At 44.4% G+C, this 17500-nt stretch overlaps 2 protein-coding genes across 4 annotated transcripts in view; both read left to right on the forward strand.

Annotated features, from left to right (window-relative positions):
* The window catches only part of cd81a (CD81 molecule a), a 34192-nt gene extending 24224 nt beyond the window's left edge, over positions 1 to 9968 (forward strand). The window contains exons 3-8 of the mRNA XM_012819431.3: positions 4171 to 4268; positions 5149 to 5223; positions 5443 to 5559; positions 5955 to 6053; positions 6565 to 6648; positions 7192 to 9968. Of these exons, the coding sequence (XP_012674885.1) occupies positions 4171 to 4268; positions 5149 to 5223; positions 5443 to 5559; positions 5955 to 6053; positions 6565 to 6648; positions 7192 to 7254 (536 nt within the window). The 3' untranslated portion in view covers positions 7255 to 9968. The remainder of the gene's footprint in view (positions 1 to 4170; positions 4269 to 5148; positions 5224 to 5442; positions 5560 to 5954; positions 6054 to 6564; positions 6649 to 7191) is intronic.
* Positions 9969 to 14874: 4906 nt separating this feature from the next.
* pkp3b (plakophilin 3b) overlaps positions 14875 to 17500 on the forward strand; it is a 36428-nt gene continuing 33802 nt past the window's right edge. For 2 of the 3 annotated variants that reach the window (XM_031587046.2, XM_031587047.2), the window contains exon 1: positions 17253 to 17500. This exon is cut by the window's right edge and continues 194 nt beyond it. In XM_031587046.2, coding sequence (XP_031442906.1) covers positions 17469 to 17500 — 32 coding nt within the window. In that variant the 5' untranslated portion in view covers positions 17253 to 17468. Of the gene's footprint in view, positions 15282 to 17252 lie in introns of those variants that run through there. The other variant, XM_031587048.2, reaches the window with a different exon arrangement.

The following is a 17500-nucleotide window of genomic DNA, read 5'->3' on the forward strand; positions in this document are numbered from 1 at the left end:
ACCGATGGGGTTGCATGTGTGGGGGGGGGGGGGGGGTATTAAGGACAGGAGAAAGTAAAAAAAAATGACCGAAAGCAGCACAAGCTAATTTTATTTTCTCAAAAAGAAAGTGAAGAAGAAAGTGAAGATAATAAAAGAGTTAAACTGAATGAATGCAATAAAAGCAGAAGACAGAGAGCAAAAAGAAGAGACATTTCAGAAGAGAGAGGGATTTGGTAATGTGGGTGTGTGCACGTGTATGCTTGTGTGTGAGTCTGTGTGTTTCTGATGTGATTCTGTGTGTGTGTACATTTGTGAGTGTGTGTGTTTGTGTGTGTGTGTGTGTGTGTGTGTGTGTGTGTGTGTGTGTGTGTGTGTGTATGTTTCTGTCCACAGTGTCCCAGGCCATTCAGAAGGCTGTCAGTGTGTGACAGATGGCCAAATGTGCATTTGACGGCCACCATCTCAATTAAGCAAATGGACGACTTCGCTTCTGTAAAGAGCCCAAAGTGCCCGTCACATCACGTCACGTCACCACTGCCTCAGTGCTGGAATGGGGGTGGGGTGTGTGTGTGTGTGTGTGTGTGTGTGTGTGCAGGGGGGTGGGTGGGTGTGTGTGTGTGTGTGTGTGTGCGGGGGGTGGGTGTATTTGGAAACAAGGGGGCCAGAAATTGAATTAAGTTTGTAGATTAAGTTAGCAAGCAGGGCAGGAGGAGAAGACCCACGATCATCCAGCCTGTACAAGCACAAGGGAGGGACAGAGAGAAAGAGAGATAGAGAGTCTGGGCAGAGTCTTCAAGAACAGATTACAAAGAGAAGACAGAGAGAGAGAGACAGAGACAGAGAGAGACAGAGAGAGATGGAGGCCATTAAAAGCCTCTAGTGAAGAACAAGGACATGACCAGCATTGTGGTTTTTCATGATGGGTTACGATGTGTGTGTGTGTGTGTGTGTGTGTGTGTGTGTGTGTGTGTGTGTGTGTGTGTGTACGCATGTGTGTTTGTGTAGGCTTCATAGAGAGAGACAAAGATGTAGAAAAAGAGGGAGATTTACAAAGACATCGGAAGAAAAACAAAGACAGCGAGAACATATTGAGGAGGCAGTGAAAAGAAAAAAGACAGGAACAGACAAGACAGCATAACACAGCCATTAACCTGTTTTGTGTCTGACGCAGGAGGGTAATGCAGAAATGAGAATAGGTACGGATAGACAGAGCAGAGGAATGGATAAAGATAGAGAGAACCGAAGAGAAGAGATGAGAGAGATAAATAGAGGAGGGGCTGTAAGAAAGGATAAATAGAAACACACACACACACACACCCTTCGCCCATCCATCAATTTTATCTATAGTCCTCATAATGGGTTTAGAGTGTGTGTGTGTTTGTGCTCTGAGCGACATTATGTGAAGCGGCCATCTTGTAATTGGCATTTTGGTAACTCATCTTGCAACAGGAAACCAGGCCTGAGCCTGACAAGCATCTCATTCTGGGTGTTGTGCTTTGGTAGTGCGGGTTAATGCTCCAGATCCCTCGGGGATGGGGGCTGAATGAGATGGACTGGAGCTTTTCCATCAACCAAAGAACAGTCTGTGGAGAGAGAGAGAGCGAGAGAGAGAGAGAGAGAGCAGGGGAGAGTGAGACTACAGAGAGTGACTGAGAAGACAAGTGGGTACTGTCAGAGAGAAAGAGAGAGAGGAATAAAAAGAGAGAAAAGACATTGGACCTTTTTAGGCTTTCACTGCAGCAGTTTATAGATTTTGTGAATTAATGAGTGTGAGTGTGTGTGTGTGAGAGTGTGTATCCAAAAACAGCCCTGAATGTCTGTCGTTGTCCATCACACCCCCCTCCCCTCACAGAGAGAGAGAGAGAGAGAGAGAGAGAGAGAGAAAGAGAGCAGAGGGCCACCTCATGAAAGAACCAGCAGTGAAGTTTCCATGCACTGCCCATTCACTCACTCATCTTTTCCATGCTGCTCTCTCTCTCTCTCTCTCTCTCTCTCTCTCTCTCTCTTTCCTCTCTTCTCTCTCTCGCTCTCTTCTCTCTCTCTCTCTCTCTCTCTCTCTCTCTCTCTCTCTCTTTCATCGGGGCAGAGTAACTCTCTTTCCTCTGGGCGTCCCCTCATCTCTACTTGCTCATGCCCAAGATGGCATTAAACACACACACACACACACACACACACACACACACACACACTCCCCACGCCACTGGCAACCCCAGCAACAGGAAAGAACACATGCTGAAGAGAGCTGAAGTCAAGACAGGACAGTAAGGGGGGTGGGGGGCAGACTGGCCTCACATGAGATGGATCCATGCCAGTTAGCCTCTGGTGTAATCTCAGTGGGTTTGAGAGCCTCTGCTGTAATGGGTGCCTCTGGTGTAATCTCAGTGGGTTTGAGAGCCTCTGGTGTAATCTCAGTGGGTTTGAGAGCCTCTGGTGTAATCTCAGTGGGTTTGGGTGCCTCTGGTGTAATCTCAGTGGGTTTGGGTGCCTCTGGTGTAATCTCAGTGGGTGCCTCTAGTAGTGATTTCAGTGGGTTTGCCAGTCTGGATAGATGGCTGTGTCATAGACGGGTGGTGTAATAGAGAGGAGGTCAGGAGATGGAGAACGAGGAGAGGAGAGCAATGGGGAGGAGAGGAGAGCAAAACAGAGGAGAGGAGATTTGGAGAGGAGAGTAAGAGGAGAGGTCTGATCGGTGGCAGCAGGAGGAGTTTGATCAAATTTAGAACGTGGGGAGGAAACGATATGAAGATGGAGAGAAGAGATAGAGGAAAAGATAAGAGAGTAGTGAAGGTCTGCAGATGGAGAGAAGAGGAGTTGGGAGAGAGAGAGAAGTGAAGAGAAGTGGAGAAAGAGAGGAAAGCGAAAGGGACATGAGTAGGGAGAAGAGGAGAAGACAGAAAGAGAGGAAGAGGCGGGGAAGGCAAAAGAGAGTGATTGGAAGAAGAGGAGAGAAGAGTGAAAAGGAGAGGAAGAGGAGAAAGGGAGATTGAGAGGGAGAGGTATGGTAGAGGAAGAGAGGAGGAGAGAGAGAGGGAAGAGAGGAGAGGAGAGGTGTGTTAGGCGTGAGCGGCGGCAGATCTATGTGTTCCATTACTGCACTCAGCACTGCCACTCGCGCTACGACTCGGCAACACCGGATTGCCATGGTTACAGGACCAGGCCAGCCAGCCAGCAAGCCAGTGTCTGGAGGGAGATGTAAACATGGGGCGTGTTTTATAAGGGGGGGGGGTTCTGCCCCCTGTCTTTTCTCTCCCCCTCCTGCTGATTCTCTTTGTGTTCTAACTTGTGTTGCCCTTTCCTGTTCTTCATCACTCTGTCCTTCCTCTCGTCCATATTTATTTTCTTTATTTCTGTCTGATTAGTCATCCCTCTCTCTCCTCTCTCCCAGAGGACCTTGTCCACTCACACACTCACTTAAACACTCACACACACTCACTCACTCACACACTCACCACACACACACACACACACACGTTGAGTACCAGCCCTGTCCGTTTCCATGTGCAGTGCCACTGTATGTGGATGTCTTCACTGTATTGTGAGCTTATAAGTGCTGTCAGGCAAAGAGGAATCTTGTGACCACATACTAATGAGGCAACAGCTCTGTGTCAAAATGTAAACTCTCTGTGTGTGTGTGTGTGTGTGTGTATACAGTCACCATGCCTGCAGGGTTTGTCACAAGGTGTTTGAACAGTGTTCCATTAAAGGTGCTCTCCGCAATTCTAATGCCATAAACTTTTTGTGCAGCAAATTGCTCCTCATGGTCCTCTAGCTGTCCATTCAGTGTTTGCTCTCAAAAGAACTCCGGTGTTCGCACACAGCCCCTGGCTCTATAAAAGGGAAACAAACATAGTGGCTAGGACCGAGCCATAAACAACCCATCAACCCACCAATCAGGAGCACAGAAGGGAGGGGTGTAATTTGATTGGCTGTTGAGCTCATATATCAACAACCCTCTACTAAACCAGAACAGAATTGCGTACTGCATCTTTAAAATGGTGTTTCGGGCAAAAAGACACTTGCATTGCCACCTAGTGGCAACATGGCAGTAATGCATAATTAGTCTGTTTTTCTTCATGTTTCCAAACTGCTTCACAGGAAATGTACTGGAAATGTGATTTTGTCTCCTGTTATTTATACTATATTTGTGTTCATGAATCCTTACCTGTCTCGTTGTCTGTCTCTGCACAGGTGTCTACATCCTCATTGGTGTCGGAGCAGTGATGATGGTCGTTGGATTCCTTGGTTGCTATGGTGCCATCCAGGAGTCCCAGTGCCTCCTCGGAACGGTGTGTGAAATTATCCACAATTCCGTGTGTGATTGCTTCGGTAACGACCCCAGGTCCTCACTTGTTATGAGGTCTCCTCTCCACAATGGCCAAGGATTCCTCCGTGGGTCAAGTAGCAGCTAGGAGAGACAAACACACTCATCCTCCTAATTCAATGACTGATTAGTTAATTAAATCCCAGCTGTGGCTAATGCGGTTTACTCAGGCTTTGACCATTTGTCCCACCAACCTGCCAGTGAGTCTCTACTGACTGTCTCTACCAAAGACTCAGGCTTGAGGCCATTTGTCCCCTGTGAGAGACTCTCTACTCAAGACTCACATGGGAGACCAGAGCAGTTTTTACAGTGTGATGGGTTTCGGTTTTACTTCATTGTTCTTTATAGGGCATCCACGCGTGACGCGTCTAGACTCACTCTTGACGGGCGTCAGGTCAGGGATCCCAGCAGATAGAAATCAGCACACCGTGTCTCATGAAGTTCCAAAGTGTCACTTAATGGTGGCCTCATTGAGGTCGACCTTGTTCAAAGCATGACAATGAAGTTTATGTTTCAGTTGACACAGAGTTTTAACGAAGCACAGAGTACTTCCTTACACACACACAGACACAGACACACACACACACACACACACACACACACACACACACACACATGCACACTCAACCACGCATGCACACAGACACACACGCCTTTGAAGGGAAGCATCATTTTTACTTTTGAGGTGTCGTATAAGACTTCCTCTTTCTAAAGGAAATGTTAAGGCTCCATAAGTAGTAGTATGTTGTGTGTCAGTACATGCATAACTAGTCACTCTGGATGGGAATCATTAATAAGTATGTGGTTCTTCTTTTGTATCGGTGTGTGTGTGTGTGTGTCTGCAGTTCTTTGCTTGCCTGGTGCTGCTGTTTGCCTGTGAGGTTGCTGCTGGCATCTGGGGCTTCATGCACAGGGATTCGGTGAGTTCACACGAAAGTACACATTCTCTCTCTCTCTCTCTCTGTCTCACACACACACAAACACACATACACAAGCACTCAATCACTCACATACACCCCGCCCCAAACACACACACACACACACATGCACACAAACACACACACACATGCACATACACACACACACAGAGACACACACTCCTGTTCTGCACTGATATCTTGTGTCTTTCTCTGTTCCAGGTGGCCAAGGAATTCATCACCTTCTATGACAACGTGTACGATCAAGGAATGACTTTAAGCCTGCAGGAGGACAAGAAGCGTGCTGCCACCGGCGTCCTCAGGATGATCCACGAGACAGTGAGTCTCTTTCTCTCTCACACACACACACACACACACACACACACACACCAGTGCTCTAATGCCCCAAAACACACACTGTCTAACACACGCACACTCATACGCCAGAGAACTCACGCCATCACACACACAAACACACACATGCACACACACACACACACACACACACACCAGTGCTCTAATGCCCAATAACACACACTGTCTAACACACGCTCACTCATAAGCCAGAGAACTCACGCCACATACACATACACACACCTCAGCTTTTGTGTGTGTATGTGTGTGTGTAAGTGAGTTATTGACTGTTGAATCCTTGATATTTGTACACCTACACTCCAGTCCTTGAACCTGTGTCCTTCTCTTGTGTGTGTGTGTGTGTGTGTGTTTGTTGACAGCTGGACTGCTGTGGAAAGGATAACACCATCGTAAACCTGTTCACCCACCTGGGCAATGACCTGTGTCCCGGTGGGAGCTCTGTTTTCAACCCCAGCAAGGTGAGACACATGGGACCATCCCACATCATGTCACAAACCCCCCCCCCTGCACCTCCGACCATCTCTCAGTCACCTATATCTCACACAGTCAACGCCACAACACACACAAAAACACCCTCAGTCACTTCACTTCACAATGCCTCACACCCTCACCCTACAATACCTCACACAATCACCCTACAATACCTCACACCCTCACCCTACAATACTTCACACCATCACCCTACAATACCTCACACAATCACCCTACAATACCTCACACAATCACTTCACAATGCTTCACACAGTCACCATACAATACCTCACACAACCACCCTACAATACCTCACACAACCACCCTACAATACCTCACACAATCACCCTACAATACCTCACACAATCACCCTACAATACCTCACACAATCACAGTATCTCAAGTGCGTGTGCCCTTCACAGCTCCCAACCTAAATCCACAATATTCCTCACATCCTGCTTTGAATGTTAATTTCTATCTCTTTTGACCCTCGTATAGAACTGTCACGAGCGAATCAGGTCGCTCTTCACAGATAAAGTCTACCTGATTGGCTTCGCTGCCCTGGCAGTGGCTATCATCATGGTGAGTGTGAAACCGATGCATGTTTACAGCAACAGTACGCAGTAAGAATGTGGCACTTCTGGAGGTGTGTGTTTGTAGGCAACTACCTTTGGTATCATCTTCAAACTTATTTTAGTGGTATATGGTCAAATGAAGGACCCTCAAACCCAGCTGCTGTTCCCACTAGCCGTCCAGGCTATGTGCTATATACTGTGTACCACACTGCAAAATGTAAGAAAAGGTTTCACAGCAGGACAGTTAGCGTGCTAGCAAGTTGTTTAGTAATGCCAACTGTGCTGTTGTTGGTTTCTGCAAAGTTGTAGGTAGTAATTTCAGACCAAGACTCTTGCTTTAAAGTGCTTGCTTCTAAAGTGATTACATATCTATTGAGCTTCAGTAACATTAGCTTATGTTACATAGTAGAGGTGGTCAATGGTGTCTAGCGTGTGTGTGTGTGTGTGTGTGTGTAGCGTGTGGGTAGCGTGTGCGTGCCATTGCTTGTTGAGCTCTATGTGTATTTGCATGCCTTGTCCAGTGTGTGACGGTGTTCCCCTCCCACCACAGATCTTTGAGATGATCTTCAGCATGGTCCTCTGCTGTGGCATCCGCAACAGCCCGGTGTACTGAGGGCAAGAGGGAGGAGCCTGAAGGGTCACGACCTCTGACCTATGAAGACACACCCCCCCACACCCCCTTTATTAAGAAGGAAGAGAAAGTGTTTCTCTCCTCTGCTCTCTTTTGTAATTCTTCTCTCTTCCCTGATGTAGTCGCTTGTCCCATTTAACAGTCCAATGGAGGGAACAGATAATGAAGTGGTTCTTTAATCTGCCTGAAGTATAGCTAGTAGATCCAAAATGGTTACCACCTGCCTGCCTGCCTCTCTCTTCTCTCTCTCTCTTCTCTCGCTTTTATCTCTCTCTCTCTCTCTCTCTCTTTCTGTCTACTGTACTGTACTATACGCTCTGATGCATAATGAAGAGCTGTGGTGAACACTCAACATTCGTATGCGCACACACACACCATTCGTATGCGCGCACACACACACACACACACACACACACACACACACATGTACACACACAAACACACATTCATACGCACACATGCCCCGATCGGAAGATATATTTTAGCATAGTTCCTCTCCTGACCTCCATAGCTTCCTTTTGTTAACGGTTAGGTATTGCTATTGCTTTATGAGTGTGTTCTTTTCTCTTTTTCACCTGTACATGTTTCAACTGTATATATTTGCAGTGCTGTCTGACATTCGAGCATGGATATTGTGTTCTACTTCTCCCTCTCTTTTTCTCTTTCTCCCTCTAGCTCTCGCTCTCTGTATATATATATATATATATATATATATATATATCTATATATATATATATATATGAGCTGCCTGTCGCCCTGACTTCGCTCCTAACTAGATGACCACTATAAAAACAGTGTTGTATTTGCCATTAGAGTGTTAGAGACAAACTTAGTCACCGTTGTTTGCTGAACAGAGTTTGATTTTACCGTGCTATGAAAGTTCACAGTTCTCCCGCTGTTTGAATGCCCCTTAACTGCACCGACCAGAGCAGACCCAGCTAATCCAAAACACACTCATGCGGCCAATGGGCAACGCTGTTATTCAGGGTGAGAGTTATGTTTGGGGGTTCAGTATCCAAAGTGATAAAAGAATGTTCGTTTGCAAAAGAAGTTTTCTGTCAGTGCTACCCATTGGCCGACAACACTCGTTATCTAACAATAGTTTATGTTACCTACATCAGGACCCTGACAGCAGTTGAGTCTGGACCGAATGTGACCTAGATCAATGTCCATGATCCAGGTCCATGCCATAAGCCTCTGCGGTCAGGGTGACGGTTCTAGAACTTTCTCCATTAGTGGGAAAATGTTCTTTGTCACTTGGTTCTCAGCTCCTGGGTTGTCTGATTTCCTTTGAATGTCTTAGGTTCCTGTCTTAGCTTTAAAGACGCTGCGCAGCAGTGAGACACCTGTTAACTGGACTTCGCCCCAAATAAATATAGGAACCGTACAAAAGCATCAAAGCCCTGCGCTCCAACTTCTCTGCATATAAGAAGGGTAAAACTGCATAAATGAAGGTTAAAGTCCTCATCTCATCCAACAGGAGGGCTACAGGATTCCTGGAGAACAAAGTTTTACCATAGCAGGATGTTAGCAGCTTTAAACATTACACAGGAATATTGTCCTGGAGGGAAAGACCCCCCTCAGCATCACAGTGCAAACCTCCCCTCTCTCCTCTGCATATCATCTCCTGTAGAGTTTCATTACAATCTTCTGTTTTTAGAGACAATAAAAACGTTTTTTTTTTTTTTTCTGTTAGCGCTTCATGATGCTGCGCCAGTAGTGACGTTTCCTGTTATGCTGGGAGTTGCTTGGCAACGCTGGTAGCTGTGACGTGAGGCGATATTACTCTACTGAGAATGCTGTAGTGACAAGGTGTGTGAGTGTGTAAGAGAGAGAGAGTGTGTGTGTGTGTATATATGTGTGTGTGTGTGTCTACTCGCGGAGGACATTATCAGGAAGTCCATGCAAGAAAAGACGCATCTCATTTTTAGGTTTAATTTGACTTGCCACTCCCACTCTGTTCCACAAGGGGGCGATCTCAACTCTGAGCTCCTCAGTGTTCCCTGCAGTAACACATCCAGTCCTCCAGGGGCCGAGCTGGTCTTCAGCTTTCATCTCTTGGGTGGCATTGTTCTGCAGCCTGTATGCATAGCACATACTCACCCAATCATCCACACTCGAACACACACACCAGCACGCACACACACACTCACACACAAGCAACATCATCCTTTGTGTAATCTTACATGCAACCTGCAATCCTGTCTTGTTAACACGTATGCCTATGCTGATATGCTGAAAAGTGTCTTGTAATATGTACAGCTCTATATTATTGAATTAATGACTATGTAAAGACAACGTATGCCGTTATTGTAATATCTTTTCTGGTACTTTGACAGAAGAAGGAAATGGGAGGAGAGTTGGCGGGAAGCATGACTTGTGTGGGTATCTAGGCAATTGAGTCTGATGGGAAACAACAAGGCTTCACTGTGTAGGAATTAGGACAGCAAGATCACAGTTACTCACTGTAACTGTGCCTTTACTTTAAATGTGCAGGATGTTCCAGTTAATCTGTATAATGTCAGAGGCTCTTATACCTATATGATCCTGAAGCAGACATGGCCGACCTGTTAACTTCTCTCTCAGACCAACTGCCAAGTTCCCTCAGGTCTGCTTCCACACAAATCTCTGACCCTGCCGAACAGTTAAAGTTGTGTTGCCCAGATATTTAGGGATTAAATGTATTTTACAAATAACCCTGACTCTTGACTGTCTGTTTCACATTCTGTTAGGGAACAGTGTAATTACAAAGGCTTCCAATTAAAATAATACTCATAAAGCTATACTTAATTATAGTATTTCAAATAGTAATACAGTGCAATTTGAATGGATATGCTAGCCCTAGCCTGAATGTTCATAGCCATAGCCTGATTGGCTTATCATCCTGCCAGCTAATCATCTCTCATAGCATTACCATGCTTAGTATTAATAGGGTATATATTAATGTATATATTAACCTACCTAAATGCTCTTGTAAGGGCAAATGTTACACCCAGGACGCTGCGCTCGTCTAGTGAGCGTCGTTTGGCACTGCCGTCCGTGCAAGCACGGCAATCCAGACTATTTTCATTTGTAGTTCCACGTTGGTGGAACGAACTGCCTAGTACTACCAGAGCAGGGGCGTCCCTCTCTACCTTCAAGAAGCTTTTGAAGACCCAACTCTTCAGAGAGCACCTCCCCTCCTAACTGGCACCTGACTAGCGCTTAACTTGCACTTCAGCAGTTACATTCCTGCACTTCTTTTTCCTCTTTTCTAGGTTGTTGTTTTTCTAATTCTCATGTAAAGTAGTATTTATTGTTACACCATGCTTTTTTATTGCTCTTAGCTTGACTGTTCTCTCCCTTGTACGTCGCTTTGGACAAAAGCGTCTGCTAAATGACTAAATGTAAATGTAAATGTAATGTTACAGAGATATCACATATTTTCTGTCTAGATAAAGAAATGGTGTTAGTAAAGATAAAAAGATGGAAAACACCGAAAGTCATATTTGTCAGCATCTTTGAGATGGGTAATGATTTTTTTGTATTTGTGTGACTGGACCTTGCGATGTGTCATAGAGCATAACTAAAGAGAGGTCCACAGATGTAGTAAGCCTCTAGTGTCTCTCTACTGCCTCTAGTGTCGGGGCTAGGAAGAGCAGTGTGATGCGAGGCTGGGGACATGAAAGGTCAGTGTGGGGTGATCTTTCACAGCTTGCACCCGTGAGAGGCCTTTGAAGAGACAGCCCTCCCCACACACACACAGCCCTCCAGAGTAAAGTGTGTGTGTGTGTGTGTGTGTTTTGAGAAAGAGAGAGAGGGAAACATGGAAAACAGACCAAGTGTGTTTAAAAGAGAGATACAAGTATAAATACCCAGTGTATCTGTGTACGTGTGTGAGAGAGTGACAATGCTACAATACTCTGTAAAAAAAAATGAAACCTATAGGCGAGTAGATTTCATCAAACTCACAAACTACTCTTTTTGTTAGTGATTTTGCATTTAAAAATAAAGAGAACACATTTCCCTTTGAAATGGGAACGGCGTGAGATAGTTTATTCTTTTTAATTGAGATGTTTCTGTTTTGGTGGTACACTGCAAGAAATCATATGCTGGAACTACTCAAAAAAAGTGAGGCAACAATTTTTCCACACAATTATATTGAGCAAATTCGCAATCAGGTTTTCTCAGAGCACACCCTCAAAGACTATAAATAATCTAGTATGGTCGTTAACTGAATATGAGCCTTCGCAGCGATGGTAGCGCCCCACACCTGACATAAAAACACCTGACCTAACCAGACACAAGTAAAGGCAGCAATTATCAGCTGAGTTTAGTGTTGAAAGATGAAGTTATATAAAGTTTGTTGTAAGGTTGATGTTAAGTTAAATGATTATATGTTAAAGTTAATTTTACAACATATGCTAAGGAGCCATTAATTGCAGTGGTGAGATACGAAGAGTTCCTGGTTCTATGGATTATGGTTAAATGTCTCTATTTTGTTCTAATGTTCAATTTTTCTCTTAACTGTTTAGTCTGGCTTCTCAAGCGTGATAACTTTGTAGGTGATTTTTTTATCAGTATGGTCAGGATTACCATTATGGAAAAGCCCATTGCTAAAATCTTTGGGAGATTTTTGGAAAAAGGAAATGTTTTTCTGCGTGCTCAATGTGCTCAAATAACACACGGAACCTGGATTGCCTGAATCCGGAATTTTTGTCGGATCTGAATATCAAAAGTAATACAATAGTGATGCATATTATTAGTTGTGCCAGTTACGATAAGTGCACTGTTGCTTTAAGAGAGCACAGTTGCAAGAGTCAATCAGAAGCTAGAACTTTAGATTGAAGAAAGACGCTAGTTTGAAACCAGTGAGCTAAAGAACTTGAAAAGACTGGATTTGTATTGTTGTAAACTTTTTTTTGATTTGTGTTCTGTCTACGCCGGTAGACTGTGGTTATTTTGACATTAGTTAAGTTATTGAGAGATACTGAGAAATCGCGTGGAGCTAAGCATCCATGCGGCTGCATCCATGCTAGCATCCTAGCTCCACAAAGCCACCGTAAACACAAAGCCACCGTATACAGTCACAGGTATCATAATCCATAAATTAGCCGCGTCATTGTTTAAGCCGCGAGGTTCAAAGCGTGGGAAAAAAGTAGCGGCTTATAGTCTGGAAATTACGGTAGTCCTGTTTGAGTGCTGTGGTAACAGTGATTTCAGGTGGTAGAGAAGTCGTTCAGCAATCGGAAGATTCTTAGTTGGATCTCGACTTCTGTCTTATGTCACTTTAAGCGCATGCTCCATGACGTCTTTACAGCACTTTTAACCACTCCGCTCCAGCATTTCCGCGTGGACTCAAATTTTTCTTGACATGGCCCTGTTTCCGAATAAAAAAAAGTACCGGATCGGAAAAAAAAAATCCGGATTCAGGCAATCCAGGTTCCGTGTGGACGGGGCCTATGTCAAGCAGCATTGATCATCACATCTGAAGGTGTCACGGAGTTGGTCACTTACTTACTGCTTCTCTGCGGGTCTTCCCTGCTATGGAAGGTAGTCGGGATTTAAATTTTAAAGATGGGAGGCAACAATATTACTCTGAATGAGTGAAAACACTCAAAGAAATCAGGTGCAATCAACAGCGTGAAAGTGAAAGAAAGAAAATACGCTTTATTTTTTTAGAACACGCTGTAAAAATAACTTCAATTATTTTGGTCACTTTATATCATACAGGTAGCTCTGGAAAAAATGTAATTGTGAATTTGCTCAATATAATTGCATGTAAAAATTGTTACCTCATTTTTTTGGAGTAGTTATAGTTAAACTTCCAGTTTTACATTTGCCACACCCAGGTTAGAGAGGGAGAAACTAGGGAGAGTGAGTCATTGGGGAGAGTGAGAAAGAGCGTGATAAATAAATTCTACTGAATTCATAGCGTCATCATGACGGCAAGTCAGCAGGAATATAATACGATTTAAATTGGACAGGTTCCATAGAGCCGTGACTTCTATAGAAATAATACAGATTGCCTGATGAAATTCAAAGACAAATTATCTAATGACTTCCTTGATATGTTTCTATATGATGATTTTTATTGTTGTTATTGTTGTTGTTATTATTATTAATAATATTTTTGATGGATAAATTATTCAGTGTGTTTTGCTTTATTTATGTGTTATTGGTGACTTCACTCACACATTTTCTCAGGGTGGCCTCATCAGACATTATAATCAATTACAGAATTACAGATTCAATTAACATTGGTGTCTATACTTAAAACGTACAAAATGTGCTCCTGGCAAAGAATAATATTTGCCAGGGTCGTTTTAATGACCTCAGGGCCTGGACTGTGTTCTGAGGATGAAGGCGGTTCTTACAGTAAAGCGAAGCAGTTCAAACATGTACATATCCTACAGCAATCCAGAGCTGTTTATTTAAGTGGGGTTGAATTTAGAGGGTTAGCTTCAGCTAGCTAGCATCAGCTATGTCACACATTTGATGGTGCATCTATCACACAGCAAGCAGGAAGTGTGTGTGTCATGGGGCAGTGGCCTTCCACTGAGGTAATGTGTAGTTGTTGGGTCATTGCCATCTCACTAAGGAGGATCCTGTTGCACTTATCAGGGGTTGCTAAAATGGGGGAACAGCATTTAGCATAATAATAGCACAAGGCAAATTTACAGTTTTACTCACTTTTACAGTAGTTCACCCACTTTTACTCATTTGAGAGTGAAACGAGTCAAGTGTACCATTTTGACACTACCATATTGCATTGTGGAAGAGCTTAAACCCGTTTCAGTTTTGAGTTTGTCACACACTCATCTGGTGAGTCTGCTCCAGGTGAATACCAGCTCAGGGTTGTAAATCACTTCACTTCAAAGTAGTGAATCACTTGACTTTGTGAATCAAAGTTGTGATTCTCAAGAACATTGTGAAATAGCACAGTACCGTGGAAGAGCATTTACCCTCTTGGAATGACAACTATTGACAAATTGTAGACCAATTGAGCAGTATGCCTGGCAGAAGGTGGTATGATGAGAGGTGAATGATGAAACGTGGCATTGCCATGTAATGAGATGTAGACTCACTGTAAGCCAATGATGGGATACGGCTTGTGCAAGTCCACGTCACTCTTATGGAGGGCTGGAGTGACGTTCTACAGTGCCAGCCTGGACCGGTCCCCCACCCCTTCCTCCTTCCTGAAGCTGGGATGTAACATCGACTGGATATACAGTCATTGGGTATGTAACTGTGTGTGTGTGTGTGTGTGTGGCTGTGTGCCTGTGAGTATGTGTGATAGAGATGTGTGTGTGTGTGTAATAGAAATGTGTGTGTGTGTGTGTGTGTGTGATAGAGATGTGTGTGTGTGTGTGTGAGAGAGAGAGATATCCATCAACCCTATGTGATACGCTGTTGAACCATGCAAGGTGGGGAGAGTGAATCAGTCCTCCACCCTACCCATCGGGTCACACACTCCTACATCATACCCATCCTTACCTCCCCTCTCCCTGCAAGGAGGAGCCATCGGGCGGACACACACACACACACACACACACACACACACACACACAAAAGGAGGAGCCATCGGGCGGGGATACACACACACACACACACACATAAGGAGGACATACACAGAACAAACACATCCACTCCCCTCTGTAGCAGGACAGAGTTCTCTGAAAAAGCAGAGAGAGAGAGAGAGAGAGCAAGGAAGAGAGAAGAAGACAGAGAAGTTCAGACAGAATAATAGTGGATAGGGGAGAGACAGTGAATACTAGAGAGGGAGAGAGAGTGAAGAGTGAAGAAGAAAAAAATAAAGACAGCTGGTCAGAGAGAGAGAGAAAGCGTGGAGGTGGAGAGAGAGAGAGAGTGCGTGAGTGAGGCAGAGGCAGAGGGGGTAAGCATCCACATCACTGAAGGAAACTCATAATTACAGTTGGACCAGCAGAGCCACAGAGCCACTGAGGAACCACAGACCAAAGAACCAAGAACAGTTCCTGTGAGCTTGGCAAGCTGGTTCCTCTCTCATGGTGAGTAACTGGCCTCCCTCTGTCCCCCCACAGAGGTTCCTCTCTATAAAGTGGTTCAGCGTCGTTTCCACAGGGTGTAATTTCATCCATAAATTTGAGATTATTTCTCAAACTAAGTACTGGTGTAATTATGTGGAGGGACACATGCAGGCTAAATGGGCTTTCCTGTGGCCTGTCTGTTTCGGGGGGGTTGACGATGTGCATCATCCTCTTTCTATTCGCCATCGGCATGTCCTTTAGGATCACACTCCTCTGGAGAAACTGCAGCTGGACACCAGAAGCATTCGCACAATTTGAAAGAGAAAAAGGGCTAATTCTCTCAAATATGATTAAGGAAGAGCCAGAATACTAGTGAGCTGAACAGATATCACAACCTTCTCTCTCTCTCGCTCTCTCCCTTTCTCTCTCTGTCTATCGATCTATCACACTATAGATACAAGATACATTTGTGTGTATTCGTTATGTGACTGTCTGTGTGTGCTTCTGTGTGTGTGTGTGTGTCTGTGTGTTCAATGGGATGTGTAAGTGTGTGTGTGTGTGTGTGTGTGTGTGTGTGTCTGTGTCTCTGTGTGTGTCAAAGGGTCTGACAGGCCGAGTGTAAGTATTGCTGCAGCAGGACACTGGAACGTGCTTAGACATCAGGACAGGTCCATTTCTCCACGCATCATGTTTAATGCAGGGAGACCAGCCATTTGACATACAGCTCGATCAATGCCATTTATCCATTACAGAGTCCGCTGACTCAGAAACCACACACACACCCACATACACACATACACGCATACACACACACATACACACATACACACACATACACACACACACTCTGCTGAGTCTGGGTGGGTCGGATCTGGACCAAATGTAAGCCTTGATCTGAACCAAACCCACCAGTAAGAGGAGGGGGGCAGCTGTCAATCAAGCAGCAGAATGGCTCTATCTCTCTGTGTTAGATTTGTGTAATGTGTTATCTGTGAGAACCATAGAACGTGTATGTGCATGTATGTTCATTCACTTTTTTTTTTTACTTACAACCAAGGGCATTTATTTGGTTGTTTGTTCAAGGTATCTATTTAACATGTGCACTAAATCTTTGACATGCAGCAGGTCAACCTCAGGATAACAAGTTTAGTGTCCACATTCCTGGCTGCCGACCTGCTCAGAGCTGTGCAGAACTGAGAGAGCTCAAAGCATTGAATTAGGTTAATTTAATCAAACAATTAATTGGCAGACTGATATTATGTGACAGTTCTACGAGGGCTTGATGTCTGGTAGCATGCTTGACTGAAATCTCATATGGCAGCTAAATGTCAGACAAGCCCATTCAGATTGTTTAGTGCTTATTACCGTCTCTGGCAGTAGCCTCGCCAAGAGAGTAGATTTCCGATCGTCGCAAAGTACGAGGCTTGCGTTACCATGTCCTGGGGGAATCTGAAAGTTACACTGCTAACAAACAATTACTGTAATAGTTGAAATATAGGTGCACCTTAACATTATTAGGATATAAGCTATCTTTGGATTTTGAAGCTAAAGTAAATATACTTACAAAATATACACAATACAAACGTACAGTACAAATGTTTTCATTATGATGCAGAATGAATGTCTTTCACCCAGCCGTTCTAATCTTTAGTTTAGTTTAAACAAATAATTGGCCTGTGTGTTGCTGATAGTGTGTTATTCATTACAAAAGCTAATTTGCAAATTCTTTTCCTAGGCAAAAACTGTCTGACAGTGCTAATGCAGAGACAGTAGTTGTAAAGACTCGTTATCGCCTCCTCCTTATTATTCTGAGATACAATACATTTGATTTCGTTTTGTTTACTGACCTTTTAAAAACACACCGCCCGGACATTTTCGGCTTGTGAGTATACCTAGATAGGTGATCAATGAGCGAGCGCTGACTCCGCCCTGGCCCGCCCCGGCGTCTCTCATTGGAAGTCCGACCAGAGGGGCCGGAGATTCGGTGGGGTCTCGGGCTCTTTTGAGTCTGCCTGTGTATGTCAAGACCGACGTGCAAGACGGATCAACTTTTCCTCTCTGCTATTGTTGTGGGATGCCACACCCCTTTCACCTTATAATGCGCATTTTGTCGGAGAGTTTTATGCATCGGCGCAAATAAAAGTCATTTTGCAAGGATTACTTGGGACTTCAACACAGTTTTTATTTTGTTTGCTGATTATCTGCATCATGAGTGCCGTCGTGGCCAACGACAGTTTCTT

This window comes from Clupea harengus, chromosome 20, assembly GCF_900700415.2.
Source record: "Clupea harengus chromosome 20, Ch_v2.0.2, whole genome shotgun sequence".
In the NCBI taxonomy this organism is placed as follows: Eukaryota; Metazoa; Chordata; class Actinopteri; order Clupeiformes; family Clupeidae; genus Clupea; species Clupea harengus.